Source organism: Esox lucius, chromosome 3 (genome assembly GCF_011004845.1).
Source record: "Esox lucius isolate fEsoLuc1 chromosome 3, fEsoLuc1.pri, whole genome shotgun sequence".
Classification (NCBI taxonomy): Eukaryota; Metazoa; Chordata; class Actinopteri; order Esociformes; family Esocidae; genus Esox; species Esox lucius.
The window spans coordinates 35,676,923-35,696,143 of record NC_047571.1 but is presented as its reverse complement, the minus strand read 5'-3'; the positions used below and the strand labels follow the sequence as shown (position 1 = coordinate 35,696,143).

Here is a 19,221-nt window from a genome sequence, read left to right as displayed (position 1 = left end):
AATAGTTTATTCAAGTTTGATAATCAGGTCTGCTATGATTTCTGACTAACTGCGCCACAGCATGGTTTGGCATTTGTTTTCTGTAGCCATCTGGAAGATCCTGCAACGAGTGATGGAAACCACCCAGCACATCACTGCTCCCAGCCATCGTAGACCTCCAGCACATCACTGATAACCAGCTCCCAGCCATCATAGACCTTCATCACATCACTGGTACCCAGCTCCCAGCCATCGTAGACCTCCATCACATCACTGGTACCCAGCTCCCAGCCATCATAGACTTCCAGCACATCACTGGTACCCAGCTCCCAGCCATCATAGACCCCCATCACATCACTGGTATCCAGCTCCCAGCCAGCATAGACCTCCATCACATCACTGGTACCCAGCTCCCAGCCATCATAGACCTCCATCACATCACTGGTACCCAGCTCCCAGCCATCATAGACCTCCAGCACATCACAGGTACCCTGCTCCCAGCCATCATAGACCTCCAGCACATCACTGGTACCCAGCTCCCAGCCATCATAGACCTCCAGCACATCCCTGGTACCCAGCTCCCAGCCATCGTAGACCTCCAGCATAAGTAGTGTCTACACAGGGTATGTGGCAACATCAGGGACCCTTCACACCCTTGCCACAAACTGTTTGTCCTCCTACCATCAGGCAGGCAATACAGGTCTCTTCGTTCCCGCACCAGCAGGCTCAGGAACACTTTCTTTCCATCTGCTGTAACCCTGCTGAACTCTGTGACCCATCACTAACCATATCCCCCCTTTGTACTGCTGGACTCTGACACTACCTTGCCAAGCCTAATGTTTTCAGTTGTTACAGGTACGTATCTACCTCAGGAACCTCACTGCTGCTATCCCTGCATTTCAGTTGCACAAGCTACACTACTCCTTCAATTTCATTATACTGTACTTGTTCAATTACAATAAAGTTGAATCTAATCTAATGTTGTCGTGGTTAAAGTTGTCATAACAAAGACCTTGACAGGTTGTGTTGACTCAGTTAATGTCAAGTTGTCATAAAAAAGACATTGACAGGTTATGTTGACTTAGTTAATGTCAAGTTGTCATAAAAAAGACATTGACAGGTGATGTTGACTCAGTTAATGTCAAGTTGTCATAAAAAAGACATTGACAGGTGATGTTGACTCAGTTAATGTCAAGTTGTCATAAAAAAGACATTGACAGGTTATGTTGACTTAGTTAATGTCAAGTTGTCATAAAAAAGACACTGACAGGTTATGTTGACTCAGTTAATGTCAAGTTGTCATAAAAAAGACATTGACAGGTTATGTTGACTCAGTTAATGTCAAGTTGTCATAAAAAAGACACTGACAGGTTATGTTGACTCAGTTAATGTCAAGTTGTCATAAAAAAGACATCCCAAAAAATTTCAACCTTGCATAAAAAATGACATAATCAACCGAATGACACCTATTGACAACATTTATAAACGTTCATAATGATTCTTACATGTGTCATTTCATGGCTATGACAGTATCAAGACAATGTCATGTCACTCTGCACAACCCTTTAAATAGTGTTACCGACAGTTTTGATGTTTTCACTATTATTTTACAATTTGTAAAACGGTCAAAATAAAGAAGTACCCTTGAACGAGTAGGTGTGTCCAAACGTATGACCAGTACAATTGGCTGTATACAGTATAAAGTGCAATAACACCATAGTCTAGAGGTATATTTTCAACATGGCTTTTTCTAAGACTTCACTCGGACTAGACATGCTGTTAAAAGCACGTTATCTTTCTATACGTACGATTCTATTAATGTTCTGTCAGCCTAGTGATGCCGCTGAGCCGTCGGATTGGCTACTGCCCACGGACTCTCATCCCTGCTTCTCTCTCATACTCTCTTACACACACACACACACACACACACACTCACTCAATTCACTGACATTTAGTTCATTTTTCCGTTGTCATTAAACCAAAGTGCAATAAAGAGTCAGAAATATGAAGGCTAAATATTTAACGATCTTTCTCAACATCTCTCTCCTCTGCTCTGGCAGAGGCAGGGTCCAGGCGCGAGTCGCGTGACACCGTAAAATGCAGATTCACATCATCCTGACGGACTAGTCAGGCAGCATCTCCCGACACCGCTGTCCTGAAATATTGTGTTTATATGTATGCAGTAACAAAGGGGGCCATAGACTACAGTAAAGATCTGAGAGTGTATGTGGATTTTATTGTATGGGAATGTGTCTGCCCTTCAAACCAACGGACAGGCAGGACATGCTGTGAGATACACAGTTACAAGTTGTCTCATTCTCGCGGTCTCGGGTCTGTGAAGGTGACGATGTCTCCGGTTTCTCCGATCCAGATTGAATGCCCCGGGGTATTGTCACCCCTCATCGTGGCGCAGCATGGTCCACGGTGAGTGAGCGCGTACTGCAGTGATCAGCTACCGGTCATCTACCGCGCAGCACTCAATACTCCAGATATAACCTAGTGAAGCGAGAGGAAACCTTTACCGAGAGTGGGACATACCGGGTACCATAGAAGATTCATGGTAAGAGAGATGCTTTCATCGGTTTCATTCTTTGCTGGGACGTTCATAAAGCTAGCCTGCTGCATGATTGCTGGATGGTGGCTTACGCACGCATACATCTCCGCTGCCTAGCCATGGGTGTATGGCGCGATTAGAACATATTTGCGAAGCCTAAACTGTGCGCGCTAAGAACACATCTATAAAGCCTAGCCGCTGGGTGTGTGTTACGATGAAGGAAGGCAGTAGTGCGTTAAAGACGAGGGTTGTATATACAGGATGTTTTCCTTATGCTCAGTTCACACAGTCATTACTTTGGTCCCAGTAGATTAATTGCGTTTTGTTGCTGGACACATGGACATATGACAAATATCCCATGTAGTATTGGATTGATTAGTGATATCTTAGATAATCTTGGATGGTAGAAATATCCTAGTTTGTTTTGGACAAATTACTAACACTCTACTTAAATATCTTATATAATATTTGATAGATTAGAAATATCTGATAAAATCTTTGATAGGTTATATAATCATTGATATATTTGACATTTCCTATATAGTCGTGGATATATTACAAATGTCCTATACTGTCTTGGATAGATTAGAAAATTATTTTTCAATCTTGGATAGATCTGATGAAGTCTGGATAGATTAGAAATAACCTATATTGTCTGGATATATTAGACATCCTATAGTCTGTATTAATTACAAATATCCTATATAATCTGGGACCTGTTAGGCTTCTGGGTTTGGTCGTCATGGCAACTAAACATCCAGTATCTATAGTCGTATTTGTATGTGGTGAAGCCATGTCATGATGACTAGCTGGCTGGTTAATCTATTATTTCAAAACAACATCAGTGACCTGAGGACATTATGGTTAACTGCTCTGGAAGGGAACGAATAACACTCAACGTGGTTGGCTCAGGGATTCAATCCAGCAACCTTTCAGTTATTGGTCAAATGCTCTAATTACTAAACTACCCTGGTTCCCCCCAGATAGAACATGCACAATTCAATAAATAAATGAAAAGGCCAGGGTGACCTATATGTTATAATAGATTAATACACCTGGTTGATTTAGTGGACCTATATGTTATAATAGATGAATAAGCCTGGTTGATTTAGTGGACCTATATGTTATAATAGATACATAAGCCTGATTGATTTGGTGGACCTATTTGTTATAATAGATGAATAAGCCTGATTGATTTAGTGGACCTATTTGTTCTAATAGATAAATAAGCCTGATTGATTTAGTGGACCTACTTGTTATAATAGATGAATAAGCCTGATTGATTTAGTGGACCTATAGGTTATAATAGATCAATAGGCCAGGGGGATATAGTAGACCTATAGGTGATAATAGATTAATAAACCTGGGTGATATAGTGGACCTATTTGTTACAATTGATGAGTAAGCCCAAGTGATATAGTGGACCTATAGCTTATAATAGATGAGTAGGCCAGGGTGACATAGTGGTCCTATAGGTTATAATAGATCAATAGGCCAAGGTGATATAGTGAACCTATATGATACAATAGGTGATTATACCTGGGTGATATAGTGGTCCTATAGGTTATAATAGGTGATTATACATGGGTGATATAGTGGACCTATAGGTAATAATAGATGAATATGCTAAGGTAATAGATAACCTATATATTTTAATAGATGTATAGGCCAAGGTGATATAGTGGATATATATTTTTTGTTACACATTATTTGGGTAGTCAACCATGTGTAAATGCTCTGCAGATATTCATAATATCAGGATACTATAATAAACAAAGTAGGTTTGCCTAGGTTAAGGTTAGGCTTAGAATAAGTGTTAGTGTAAAGGTTAGAGATTGGATAAGTGTTAGTGTAAAGGTTAGGGATTGGATAAGTGTTAGTGTAAAGGTTAGAGATTGGATAAGTGTTAATGTAAAGGTTAGGGATTGGATAGGTGTTAGTGTAAAGGTTAGGGATTGGATGAGTGTTAGTGTAAAGGTTAGGGATTGGATAAGTGTTAGTGTAAAGGTTAGGGATTGGATAGGTGTTAGTGTAAAGGTTAGAGATTGGATAAGTGTTAGTGTAAAGGTTAGGGATTGGATAAGTGTTAGTGTAAAGGTTAGAGATTGGATAAGTGTTAGTGTAAAGGTTAGGGATTGGATAGGTGTTAGTGTAAAGGTTAGAGATTGGATAAGTGTTAGTGTAAAGGTTAGAGATTGGATAAGCATTAGTGTAAAGGTTAGGGATTGGATAAGCGTTAGTGTAAAGGTTAGGGATTGGATAAGTGTTAGTGTAAAGGTTAGAGATGGGATAAGCATTAGTGTAAAGGTTAGGGATTGGATAAGTGTTAGTGTAAAGGTTAGGGATTGGATGAGTGTTAGTTTAAAGGTTAGAGATTGGATGAGTGTTAGTGTAAAGGTAAAGGTTAAGGATAGGATGAAGTTTAAGGGCTGGTTTTCATGTAAGGCTCGAGACACTTGATTATTTTGTAGTGGTAGATTGCAGATATTAGACCCCAGCACTGCACCAAATACCCCTGTTTAGTAGTCCTAGTTATCTTGACACCTCTTACGAATGTTGCCCATTCCAGGCCAGTCGTGAGAACTAGTCTTTAATTACTCAACACTCCAAAGCTGGTTGGACTATCAACAGTCAAGAACAGTTAGAATCCTGACTGGCAACAGCTCCAGCGTGGAACATTCTTCTACTCTTCCCTACTCTTAAGGAAACCCCACCCCTGGGCATTTGGACATATCGTGAAACACAAACCTCTCCATTGTCACAACCCCACCCCCTGATGTGAGGTATAAACATATCAATGGAGAACAGCTGGTGACTGGCAATGATTCCAGACCTTCACATTTAACGAGTGTCCACCAGTAAAGACATAAGGATATTTTTCTAAATTTAGAACCCCCCTTTTTTCATACCCCCCCATATGTATTCAGCCAAAGCGTATACCAGTAAAGTGCTTTTATTTTTTAAGTACAAACAATACAGTATTTCACAATGAATGTACAATTGTTGAAGGAGTGTAAATAAGTTTGACAAGAAAATGCTTGTATGTATCCTCACAGCGATGTAGCAACAGAAATTTCTTTAAAGTATACAAACAATTTAACAGGGTTACAAGAAAACAAGTTACATTTATTAATTCAAATCAAATAAATATTGGGACACATTACTAAAAACAGCAATGTAATTAATGATAGTGCAAATAGTTACGTTTAAAGGGGAAATTCTTGTTTGCATGTTTCCACACAGCAATACAAGAATAGAAAGTTCTCAAAAGGACTCCGGCGGCCAAAAGTTTGGAATAATGTACAGATTTTGAAGAGTAACAATAGTAATATAATATAAATTGTCAATGTGAATGAAACCTTTATAAAATACTAACCTCACAGCAATGCACCAATAAAAAGGCTAAAAACAAATAGCAAAAATTTTTAAGTAATGGACTACAAAATAACCACACCCTAATAAATATACTAAAAACTATACACTCACCTAAAGGATTATTAGGAACACCATACTAATACTGTGTTTGACCCCCATTCGCCTTCAGAACTGCCTTAATTCTATGTGGCATTGATTCAACAGGGTGCTGAAAGCATTCTTTAGAAATGTTGGCCCATATTGATAGGATAGCATCTTGCAGTTGATGGAGGTTTGTGGGATGCACATCCAGGGCACGAAGCTCCCGTTCCACCACATCCCAAAAATGCTCTATTGGGTTAAGATCTGGTGACTGTGGGGCCCATTTCAGTACAGTGAACTCATTGTCAAGAAACCAATTTGAAATTATTCGAGCTTTGTGACATGGTGCATTATCCTGCTGGAAGTAGCCATCAGAGGATGGGTACATGGTGGTCATAAAGGGATGGACATGGTCAGAAACAATGCTCAGGTAGGCTGTGGCATTTAAACGATGCCCAATTGGCACTAAGGGGCCTAAAGTGTGCCAAGAAAACATCCCCCACACCATTATACCACCACCACCAGACTGCACAGTGGTAACAAGGCATGATGGATCCATGTTCTCATTCTGTTTACGCCAAATTCTGACTCTACCATCTGAATGTCTCAACAGAAATCGAGATTCATCAGACCAGGCAACATTCTTCCAGTCTTCAACTTTCCAATTTTGGTGAGCTCGTGCAAATTGTAGCCTCTTTTTCCTATTTGTAGTGGAGATGAGTGGTACCCGGTGGGGTCTTCTGCTGTTGTAGCCCATCCACCTCAAGGTTGTGCGTGTTGTGGCTTCACAAATGCTTTGCTGCATACCTCGGTTGTAACGACTGGTTATTTCAGTTGCTCTTCTATCAGCTTGAATCAGTCGGCCCATTCTCCTCTGACCTCTAGCATCAACAAGGCATTTTCGCCCACAGGACTGTCGCATACTGGATGTTTTTCCCTTTTCACACCATCCATCCATCCATCTTCTTCCGCTTATCCGGGGCCGGGTCGCGGGGGCAGCAGTCTAAGCAGGGATGCCCAGACTTCCCTCTCCCCAGACACTTCCTCTAGCTCTTCCGGGGGGACACCGAGGCGTTCCCAGGCCAGCCGGGAGACATAGTCCCTCCAGCGTGTCCTAGGTCTTCCCCGGGGTCTCCTCCCGGTGGGACGGGACCGGAACACCTTCCCAGGAAGGCGTTCCGAAGGCATCCGAAAAAGATGCCCAAGCCACCTCAGCTGACCCCTCTCGATGTGGAGGAGCAGTGGCTCTACTCTGAGCTCCTCCCGGGTGACCGAGCTTCTCACCCTATCTCTAAGGGATCGCCCAGCCACCCTGCGGAGAAAACTCATTTCGGCCGCCTGTATCCGGGATCTTGTCCTTTCGGTCATGACCCAAAGCTCATGACCATAGGTGAGAGTAGGAACGTAGATTGACTGGTAAATCGAGAGCTTCGCCTTGCGGCTCAGCTCTTTCTTCACCACGACAGACCGATACATCGACCACATTACTGCAGAAGCTGCACCGATCCATCTGTCAATCTCCCGTTCCATCCTTCCCTCACTCGTGAACAAGACCCCTAGATACTTAAACTCCTCCACTTGAGGCAAGAACTCTCCACCAACCTGAAGTGGGCAAGCCACCCTTTACCGACTGAGGACCATGGCCTCGGATTTGGAGGTACTGATTTTCATTCCGACCACTTAACACTCGGCTGCAAACTGTCCCAGTGCATGCTGAAGGTCCTGGTTTGAAGGGGCCAACACGACAACATCATCCGCAAAGAGCAGAGACGAAATCATGTGGTCCCCAAACCTGACACCCTCCGGCTCCTGGTTGCACCTAGAAATTACAAACAGAACCGGCGACAAAGGGCAGCCCTGCCGGAGTCCAACATGCACCAGGAACAAGTCTGACTTACTGCCGGCAATGCGGACCAAGCTCCTGCTTCGGTCGTATAGGGACCTGACAGCCCTTAGCAAAGGACCCAGGACCCCATACTCCCGAAGCACTCTCCACAGGATGCCGCGAGGGACACAGTCGAATGCCTTCTCAAAATCCACAAAACACATGTGGATTGGTTGGGCAAACTCCCATGAACTCTCCATCACTCTGTAGAGGGTATAGAGCTGGTCCAGTGTTCCACGGCCCGGACGAAAACCACACTGTTCCTCCTGAATCCGAGGTTCTACTATCGGCCGTATTCTCCTCTCCAGAACCCTGGCATAGACTTTACCGGGGAGGCTGAGAAGTGTGATCCCCCTGTAGTTGGAACACACCCTCCGGTCCCCCTTCTTAAAAAGAGGGACCACCGCCCCGGTCTGCCATCCCAGAGGTACTGTCCCCTCTGCGTATACATACCAGCTGAATATGGTTCACATCATAACATGTAGTTTTTGTTTATCACTTAATAGGTTTGCATTTGTTCAACACATTTGTTTTATCTGCTAAGGCTGTCATCACAGTTTTTTTTCTTTATAGGAATTTCTGCTCCACAGAATGTGGTACCGTTTCAGCATGAAAAATTATTTGCTAAGTGTCAATTCCTTGCAAATTACAATTTTTCCATCGTACTCATTTAGCACGTTATTATTCCTATGTTTATATTTTTTTCAATCAAAACAGTTTTTTCGTACTTTTCAAATGCATTGTCACATTGAACTAACTGGATAAAAGGTTTGGTATAGTATTAATCACTCAATCAAATGTATTTATAAAGCCCTTTTTACAACAGCAGTTGTCACAGAGTGCTTTACAGAGACACCCGGCCTTAAACCCCAAGGAGCAAACAACAGTAGTGTTGAATTTCAACTGAGATACGAGCATGTAGGAGAAGCTGACCATGCTGAAACCTGTTTTTTCCTTCTCTGCAATACATCATTATGAGTTAAAACACTCAATCTACTCAGATTGGTTAAAACATGAAAACGTGACGCACTTGCGGTGCACTCAGCTCATTGGTCAGAAAACCCTGTGCTGTTCCGATCAGAGTCCCCATGGGTATATCCGCTTGTGAACGCTGTGAAACGTACAACGTGATTTGCAAACCAATAATTTGGTCACAGTTCTAGTGGAAATTTTGTAACAAAACTCGGAGTGTCCATATTTTACGTTGGCCAGCAAGATTCCAAATATCAAGTTATTGGTACTATGCTAATTTTTTATACAACGAAAAAAGTAATTCTGATTTTGTCGTCGTTTTACCTTCATATGAAAAGGGATACAAACCCATTTTAGATATGGCCGAATTTTTGTCAAGATAAATGAGTCATTGCTTCCAAACAAACCTGTCGCTTGTGGCTCCGCTGTTTGATGTCCGTCTTTTCTACTTTGTCCAGGTTGTCCATGAACAATGTTTCTCCCTTTGTGTCCAGTATTTGCTTGCAGCTGCCTCTGAGAAGTCAAGTGTGGTGTTTTAGCAATTATAATATGCTTTATAATCCATAAATCAATGTAAGAGGTTGCAGTCAGGCTATTTCTTACCTTCAAAGTCAGTCCCGCTCCATTCTTCATCAATGCATTTTAGACTAATCTGATTTACCACTAATCCCAGCACACCAGTGTTGTGTGGACTGTTCTACCTGAGATATGAAAAACAAAACATTCCTTTGTCAGTACAGTATTGGAGCCATCTATCACAGATGATGTACATATTCAACCAATGCAGTAAAGCAATAAATGTGAAAATCTTTTACCATGCCCCTTCTACAATTCACAAATAAATATGTCTATAGATAAATGGTAATTAACAAGTTATTGATCAAGTTAAACTCAATAACAAGGTGTTAGCCAATTTATATAAATAGGTAGTGTTTATTCTAGTGTTATTCCCGCCAAAATATTCCTCCCCAAAGCCCACAATCCAGAAAATCTTAGACTAATCTTCTTTAATACATTTGCATGATGAATGAACATTTTAAATGGTTTAATTTTCACTCAGAACTATTTCTATATGACTTTCTGTCCAAAAGTAAAACACTTTAAGCATACTGCTTTTTAGCTTTAGGATGCCTGCTGAGTGTAAACTGTTGAAATTAGAATGAGGACAAAAGAAAAGTGTTAAGAACTAATTTGCATTTGCAAAGTTTGAGGGGTTTCCAGAAATGTCAAGAGCTGACTTCTTACGACTTTTTAATATCGTTTTATATCGCAACTTCTCTGTACTGGCCTTTTACCTGTCACCATTATAAAGATCTTTACTTGTTTGGGGACACTTGGAAACAGGCCTTTTCATGCAGTCCAGACCCTCCCCTCAAGTGTCTACAAGTGTGAAGACAATTGTGTCAGAACTGAATCAAGTTCCAAGCATGTTGCTTGGTTTTCCCGTGATTGATGGTGACGGTCCTGCATTGTCTCAAACATGTCAGTGGAAATTCAAACACTATGGAAATTATTATGTAAACCAAGATTAGTCAGCCTAGAGTTTTATTCTCTCGTAATGTAAACAAGTGCTATGGTTAGTGTTAGTAAATAGTTAATTGAAATGTTATTGATGGTCTGAAGATGGTCTGTAAAGCATCTACAGATTAACTATCCTAATAAAGTGTTTCCTGATGGAGTGGACCTAACAGGCTTTACTAGATGAACCTGTGTTACTGTGTGATTGACTTGGTGAATTCGTTTTATGAATCCAACATCTCAGGATTGCAATCAATGAGCACCCAAACCTCGAATCCTGTGAAAGGTCACACTGGTAATTTAATCATGAAGCAGCCAGTAGCCAGCAGTCATACACATCTCCTTTTTTAACAGAACACATGGGTTTAGTGTGTGGGGGTGTGGGTGGGCTTGGATCTCCTCAATGGGATGGTTCTGTGGAATATAGAAATCAGTAGATTGGATTGAAAACCACATAGTTACTGCTAAAAAAACTTTGTAACCTGATTTATTTTGAAAATAAAATAGAAAGTCTCTCTTTCTGTCTCCCCTTCCCCACTCTGTCTCCCTCTCTCCATCTGTCTCCCTCTCTTCCACTTGTCTCCCTCTGTCTCTGCCTCCCTCTCTAAAACCCCCACCCCCCATCTCCAAAACCCCCTACCCGCTCTGTCTCCCCCTCCCCACTCTCTCTCCCCACTCTGTCTCCCCCTCCCCACTCTGTCTCCCCCTCCCCACTTTCTCTCCCCACTCTGTCTCCCCCCCCACTCTGTCTCCCTCTTTCTCTTCCACTTGTCTCCCTCTCCCTCTGCCTCCCTCTCTAAAACCCCCACCCCCCCTCTCCAAAACCCCCTCCCCACTCTCTCTCCCCCTCCCCACTCTCTCTCCCCCTCCCCACTCTGTCTCCCCCTCCCCACTCTCTCTCCCCCTCCCCACTCTGTCTCCCCCTCCCCACTCTGTCTCCCCCTCCCCACTCTGTCCCCCCCCCCACTCTGTCTCACTCTTTCTCTTCCACTTGTCTCCCTCTGCCTCCCTCTCCAAACCCCCCATCCATCTCTGTCTCCATCTCTGTCTTTGTTTCTGTTTCCATCTATTTCTGTCTCCATCTCTCTCTTCATCTCCATCTCACTCTGCTTTCCTCTCTCCACCTCCGCCCCTCTATTTTTCCATCTCAGTCTCCCTCTGTCTGTCTTTCGCTCTCTTTCTCTCTTTGTCTCTTTGTCTCTATGTCTCAGCTAAAAGATGGATGAAGGATAGTGGATGAAGAAGGGAAGATGGATGTGAAGGAGATGACTGACTCATAAACAGCAGTTTAAATTGGCAGTTTCAGCAATCCCTCTAATACAAACACAAAAAATACACAGGCTGACAGACAGACATGCTGACATAGAGACAGGCTGACAGACAGACATGCTGACATAGAGACAGGCTGAGAGACAGATAGACACACAAACAGGCTGACAGAAAGATAGACACACAGACAGGCTGACAGAGAGATAGACACACAGACAGGCTGACAGAGAGACAGGCTGACAAATTGACAGGCTGACAGACAGACATGCTGACATAGAGACAGGCTGAGAGACAGATAGACACACAAACAGGCTGACAGAAAGATAGACACACAGACAGGCTGACAAACCGACAGGCTGACAGACAGATAGAAACACAGACAGGCTGACAGAGAGACAGGCTAACAGACAGATAGACACACAGACAGGCTGACAGAGAAACAGGCTGACAGACAGACAGGCTGACAGAGAGACAGGCTGACAGACAGACAGGCTGACAGAGAAACAGACTAACAGACAGACAGGCTGACAGAGAGACAGGCTAACAGGCAGACAGGCTGACAGAGAGACAGGCTGACAGACAGATAGACACACAGCCAGGCTGACAGAGAGACAGGCTGACAGAGAGACAGGCTGACAGGCTCCCAGACTTCCAGAACATTTTTGTGTAGTGACTGTGTGAATGCAGGCATGTTTTTTCTTGTTTCCAGATACTTCAACATGTTCACTGATTCGTTTAGTTTTTCACTGAATTATTATGTATTGATAGCAACAGGTATGTTGTCAGGTATGTTATGTCTCATGACCGGAGATGTGACTCTGTCAGGTATGTTATGTTTAATGACAGGACATTATGTTAATTTGTCAGATATGTTATGTCTCATAACTGGTCAGTTTATTTGTTTTCAGACCCTCTGATGCTGGAACGGACAGGAGCTGAGTGGAGCTGAGTGGAGCTGAGTGGAGCTGAGTGGAGCTGAGTGGAGCTTGGTGTTCCCTGGGTTTTACAGTGAACACACAAATATACACAAACACACGTCTGCTGAGAATGTTTCTTGACAACATGAGGGGTCTCTTGCTGATTGTCTTTCTTCTTCTGCCGATGGTGGGTAAACACACTCAAACACCTGAGTCACAGACACACACACACACACAACTCTAGGTAGGTAGCTGGCTAACTCAACAACTCTAGGTAGGTAGCTGGCTAACTCAACAACTCTAGGTAGGTAGCTGGCTAACTCAACAAATCTAGCTAGGTAGCTGGTTGAATCAACCACACTAGCTATGTATCTGGCCACTCTAGGTAGGGGGCTAACACAGTTTATAGACGCATTTATCAACCAAAGCACTGGTTTGTAAATATTTTCTGGGGGTTAATCCATTCTGTTGTCCCTATTCACATGTCAATACTGCTTGTTTATTTTGTTGCTTTGGTCGCTGGCAGCGATTGCCCTGGTGTGAAGGCACTAGGTGCCGTGACTAAAGGGAGTCAACCAACATCCTCACTGACCAGGGAGCTCATTGTTTTATGCTGAACTGAGTCATGCTGGATCTGTCTGTACTCAGAGCCTGCAATGCCATGGTTCATCAGCAGCTTTATATAATTATTCTGCTCATTATTGGATTTCTGAGAAGGCCTGGCTGACTGGCTCACTGGCTGACTGGCTTGGCTGGCATGTTGCCTGGTTGTCTTACTGGCTGGTTGGTTGTTTGGCTGGTTGTCTTAATGACTGACTGCTTTACTGGCTGTCTTACTGACTGATTGGCTTGGCTGGCATGCTGCCTGGCTGTCTTACTGGCTGGTTGGTTGCTTGGCTGGCTGTCTTAATGACTGACTGGTTAGTTGGCTGGCTGACTTACTGGCTGACATGCAAGATGTCTTACTGTCTGACTCGTTGGCTGTCCTACTCACTGATTGGTTAGCTGGTTGTCTTGCTGACTGACTGGTTGGTTGGCTGATTGTCTTACTGACTGATTGTTTGGTTGGCTACTTGATTTACAGACTGACTGGTTGCTTGTATGGCTGGCTGGCTGATTGACTGACTGGTTTGTTGCCTTGCTGGCTGGCTATCTGGTTGAATGGTTGGTTGGTTGGCTGGCTGCTTAGTTGATTGGTTGGCTGGTTGGTTGCTTAGGTTATTGGCTGGTTGGTTGCTTAGGTGATTGTTTGGTTGCTTATTTGTTTGATTGGTTGGCTGGTTGGTTGGTTGGTTAGTTGATTGGTCGGCTGTTTGGTTGGTTGGTTTGTTTTGTTGATTGGTTGATTGACTGCTTGTTTGCTCAGTTGATTGGCCGGTTGTGTAATGAATACTCAGGAGAGAAAGGTCTGGATTCAAGTGCAGAGCACAGCAGGCTTTATTAGAGTACAAATGCTTTATTATAGTCTACTCCACAGCAGGCTTTATTAGAGTACAAATGCTTTATTAGAGTCTACTCCACAGCAGGCTTTATTAGAGTACAAATGCTTTATTAGAGTACACTCCACAGCAGGCTTTATTAGAGTACAAAGGCTTTATTAGAGTACACTCCACAGCATGCTTTATTAGAGTACAAAAGCTTTATTAGAGTATACCCCACAGCTGGCTTTATTAGAGTACAAATGCTTTATTAGAGTCTACTCCACAGCAGGCTTTATTAGAGTTCAAAGGCTTTATTAGAGTACACTCCACAGCATGCTTTATTAGAGTAAAAAAGCTTTATTAGAGTCTACTCCACAGCTGGCTTTATTAGAGTACAAAGGCTTTATTAGAGTCTACTCCACAGCATGCTTTATTAGAGTACAAAAGCTTTATTAGAGTATACCCCACAGCTGGCTTTATTAGAGTACAAAGGCTTTATTAGAGTATACTCCACAGCAGGCTTTATTAGAGTACAAAGGCTTTATTAGTGTCTACTCCACAGCATGCTTTATTATAGTCTACTCCACAGCAGGCTTTATTAGAGTACAAAGGCTTTATTAGAGTCTACTCCACAGCAGGCTTTATTAGAGTACAAAGGCTTTATTAGTGTCTACTCCACAGCATGCTTTATTATAGTCTACTCCACAGCAGGCTTTATTAGAGTACAAAGGCTTTATTAGAGTCTACTCCACAGCAGGCTTTATTAGAGTACAAAGGCTTTATTAGAGTCTACTCCACAGCATGCTTTATTAGAGTACAAAAGCTTTATTAGAGTATACCCCACAGCTGGCTTTATTAGAGTACAAAGGCTTTATTAGAGTCTACTCCACAGCAGGCTTTATTAGAGTACAAAGGCTTTATTAGAGTCTACTCCACAGCATGCTTTATTAGAGTATTCTCCACAGCAGGCTTTATTAGAGTACAAAGGCTTTATTAGAGTCTACTCCACAGCATGCTTTATTAGAATCTACTCCACAGCAGGCTTTATTAGAGTACAAAAGGAATTCAATAAACACTGGATAATTTAAACAGGCTAAGTAGTGTCATCATGAAATAAACAATACATCACAAAGGACAAGGTGAACTGAACATAACTAAATATTGGGGTGAGTAAACAGGTAACCAGAATTCTGAGGTGCGTTCATGTGATTGGGAGAGTTAGGTCTGTTCAGGTGATTGGGAGAGTGAAGTGCATTCATGGGATTGGGACAGTAAGGTTCGGTCATGTGACTGGGAGAGTGAGGTGCGTTCATGTGACTGGGAGAGTGAGGTGCGTTCATGTGACTGGGAGAGTGAGATGCGTTCAAGCGGTTGGGAGAGTGAGGTGCGGTCAGGTGACTGGGAGAGTGAGGTGCGGTCAGGTGATTGGGAGAGTGAGATACATTCAGGTGATTGGGAGAGTGAGGTCTGTTCATGTGATTGGTAGAGTGAGGTCTGTTCAGGTGATTGGGAGAGTGAGGTCTGTTCAGGTGATTGGGAGAGTGAGGTCTGTTCAGGTGATTGGGAGAGTGAGGTCTGTTCAGGTGGTTGGGAGAGTGAAGTGCATTCATGGGATTGGGACAGTAAGGTTCGGTCATGTGACTGGGAGAGTGAGGTGCGGTCAGGTGATTGGGAGAGTGAGATGCGTTCAAGTGGTTGGGAGAGTGAGGTGCGGTCAGGTGACTGGGAGAGGGAGGTGCGTTCAAGTGGTTGGGAGAGTGAGGTGCGGTCAGGTGACTGGGAGAGTGAGGTGCGGTCAGGTGATTGGGAGAGTGAGATGCATTCAAGTGGTTGGGAGAGTGAGGTGCGGTCAGGTGACTGGGAGAGTGAGGTGTGTTCAAGTGGTTGGGAGAGTGAGGTGCGGTCAGGTGACTGGGAGAGTGAGATACATTCAGGTGATTGGTAGAGTGAGGTCTGTTCAGGTGGTTGGGAGAGTGAAGTGCATTCATGGGATTGGGACAGTAAGGTTCGGTCATGTGACTGGGAGAGTGAGGTGCGGTCAGGTGATTGGGAGAGTGAGATACATTCAGGTGATTGGGAGAGTGAGATGCGGTCAGGTGACTGGGAGAGTGAGATGCGTTCATGGGATTGGGAGAGTGAGGTGCATTCATGGATTTGAGAGGCAGGTCGAGGACCTGAGCTGAAGGCGGACATTACAGGTTGGGGTGTTTGGCCGGTTGATTGATTGGTTGGCTTAGTTGATTTGTAATTTTTTTTTAGTTGGTCGGTTGGTTGTTTAGCCAGTTGGTTGCTTGGTTGATTTTGGTTGGTTGGCCAGCTGGTTGTCGGCTCTGCGGTTGACTGCAAAATGTACTGCTATTACTAGCTCCAGACATGACAACAGCTACACACTGAGGTTCAGTTTTAATTCTAATTCACTCAGTGCATGTGTGTTTCAGGTGTGTGTGTATTCCAGGTGCGTGTGTGTTTCAGGTGTGTGTGTATTCCAGGTGTGTGTGTGTTTCAGGTGTGTGTGTTTCATGTGTGTGTGTTTCATTTGTGTGTGTATGTGAGTGCGTGTGTGTTTCAGGTGTGTGTGTTTCATGTGTGTGTGTGTGTTTCAGGTGTGTGTGTTTCATGTGTGTGTGTTTCAGGTGTGTGTGTTTCATGTGTGTGTGTGTGTGTGTTTCATATGTGTGTGTGTTTCAGGTGTGTGTGTTTCATGTGTGTGTGTGTGTTTCATATGTGTGTGTGTGTGTTTCAGGTGTGTGTGTTTCATGTGTGTGTGTGTGTGTTTCAGGTGTGTGTGTTTCATGTGTGTGTGTGTGTTTCATATGTGTGTGTGTGTGTGTGTTTCAGGTGTGTGTGTTTCATGTGTGTGTGTGTGTTTCATATGTGTGTGTGTGTGTGTTTCAGGTGTGTGTGTTTCATGTGTGTGTGTGTGTGTTTCAGGTGTGTGTGTGTGGGTTTCAGGTGTGTGGGTTTCATGTGTGTGTGTGTGTTTCAAGTGTGTGGGTTTCATGTGTGTGTGTGTGTTTCAGGTGTGTGGGTTTCAGGTGTGTGTGTTTCAGGTGTGTGTGTTTCGTGTGTGTGTGTGTTTCAGGTGTGTGTGTGTGTTTCAGGTGTGTGTGTGTGTTTCAGGTGTGTGTGTTTCATGTGTGTGTGTGTGTGTTTCAGGTGTGTGTGTGTGTGTGTGTTTCAGTTGTGTGTGTTTCAGGTGTGTGTGTTTCAGGTGTGTGTGTGTGTTTCAGGTGTGTGGGTTTCATGTGTGTGTGTGTGTTTCAGGTGTGTGTGTTTCATGTGTGTGTGTTTCATGTGTGTGTGTTTCACGTGTGTGTGTGTTTCATATGTGTGTGTGTGTGTGTTTCAGGTGTGTGTGTTTCAGGTGTGTGTGTGTGTTTCAGGTGTGTGTGTTTCAGGTGTGTGTGTGTGTGTGTTTCAGGTGTGTGGGTTTCATGTGTGTGTGTGTGTTTCAGGTGTGTGGGTTTCATGTGTGTGTGTGTGTGTTTCAGGTGTGTGGGTTTCATGTGTGTGTGTTTCAGGTGTGTGTGTGTGTTTCATGTGTGTGTGTGTGTTTCAGGTGTGTGTGTGTGTTTCAGGTGTGTGTGTTTCATGTGTGTGTGTTTCAGGTGTGTGTGTGTGTTTCAGGTGTGTGTGTGTGTGTGTTTCAGGTGTGTGTGTGTTTCAGGTGTGTGTGTGTGTTTCAGGTGTGTGGGTTTCATGTGTGTGTGTGTGTTTCAGGTGTGTGTGTTTCATGTGTGTGTGTTTCAGGTGTGTGTGTTTCATGTGTGTGTGTTTCATGTGTGTGTGTGTGTGTGTTTCATATGTGTGTGTGTGTGTGTGTTTCAGGTGTGTGTGTTTCAGGTGTGTGTGTGTGTGTTTCAGGTGTGCTCCCTGTATTCTGAGGACTGTCTGGTCAGACGTCAGCAGGAAAGGTGTGTGGAGAGGATTACCCTGAACAATCTCACACACCTGAACGACGGTAAGACACTGTGTGTCTTTGTTTGAATGTCTGTGTGTGTGTGTGTTTCTGTGTCTGTGTTTGTCTTTTGTGTGTGTGTGTGTGTGTCTGTGTGTTTGTACAGTCACACTTCTTTAAAACCATATGGAGGTAGTTTTTTCTTCTTTAAACTCTTTAAAATGAAACCTGGAAACCATTATGTTTCTGGAAGTACAGAGAGCTTGTGTTGTGTTTTATTATGAAATAGAGGGAGTTGTGTTTTGGTTAAACACAATCAGAGAGACACAATCAGAGAGACACAATCAGAGAGACACATCTCTGGGGAGGATAACCAGCCATCAGCACATAGTACACAATAGAAGAGAGGGAATGGAAGAAGAAATAGAGTGGAAGAGAGGAGAGGGTGAAGAGAAAGGGAACGAAAAGAAGAAAGAGTAAAGAAGAGATGTAAGAGTGTAGATGGCTTGTGAATCTACAGCTTTAAGTTACTGTAATGCTGTAGATTAAAGTTACAATAAGGCTGTATGTTAAATTTACTGTAAGGCTGTAGATCAATATTACAGTAAGTCTGTATGTTAAATTTACTGTAATGCTGTAGCTCAAAGTTACAGTAAGGCTGCATGTTAAAGTTACTCTAAGGCTGTTGATTAAATCTGTTTAATTTTGTCATTAGTTTGTCTTTTAAAAGCAACCAACCATAGAGATCCCATTCAAATAGGTACCTGCTTTGCAAGTCGACTCTGTTTCTGTGTCTGTCTAAGTCTGCTTGTTTTCTCCCTGGTCAATAAAAAGTCATTTGATTGGCCATATGTATTTCATCCTGACTCTCACCTTTTAAACATGCGCAATGACAGTTATTTGGGGGCATCCTGTGTGCCCTCTGGACATTGTCCATGAAGCAGTTCAAATAGAGGAAATCATGTGGAGGCTTAGGGCACCAATTTTTCCCATTCTTCTCTATCACTTTCCTCAGCATTCACTTTAGCGTGTTACTGAAGCAATCTCCCAGCCCATCTATTTGTGGGTGATAGACTGACATCCTAATCTGTTGGAGCTTGAGGAGCTTATGTAGATTGGTCATACCTTCCACATAAATGGGGTACCCTGGTCAGTGTAGATTTCTTATACGCGATACCTTCAGCTACCTACCTTCTCCGAAAAAAATGTATAAAATAATAAATACTTTCAGCTGTCATGTTGCAGAGGGAATTGCCTCAGGATGTGACTGTGGTCTAACTGTAGGACTTGATTGATAAATGATTTAGGCTCCACCACTGTGCCACCTCCGGGTCTGAGGAACCTCCTGGTCT

At 43.2% G+C, this 19,221-nt stretch overlaps 1 protein-coding gene across 4 annotated transcripts in view; it reads left to right on the top strand.

Moving 5' to 3' along the window:
* The first annotated feature begins 1,932 nt into the window (after positions 1 to 1,932).
* Positions 1,933 to 19,221, top strand: part of LOC105007477 (pituitary adenylate cyclase-activating polypeptide type I receptor) — a 30,122-nt gene continuing 12,833 nt past the window's right edge. For 2 of the 4 annotated variants that reach the window (XM_020044352.3, XM_020044349.3), the window contains exons 1-3: positions 1,933 to 2,539; positions 12,542 to 12,737; positions 17,836 to 17,932. In XM_020044352.3, coding sequence (XP_019899911.1) covers positions 12,681 to 12,737; positions 17,836 to 17,932 — 154 coding nt within the window. In that variant the 5' untranslated portion in view covers positions 1,933 to 2,539; positions 12,542 to 12,680. The remainder of the gene's footprint in view (positions 2,540 to 12,541; positions 12,738 to 17,835; positions 17,933 to 19,221) is intronic. The other 2 variants (XM_020044350.3, XM_020044351.3) reach the window with 2 other exon arrangements.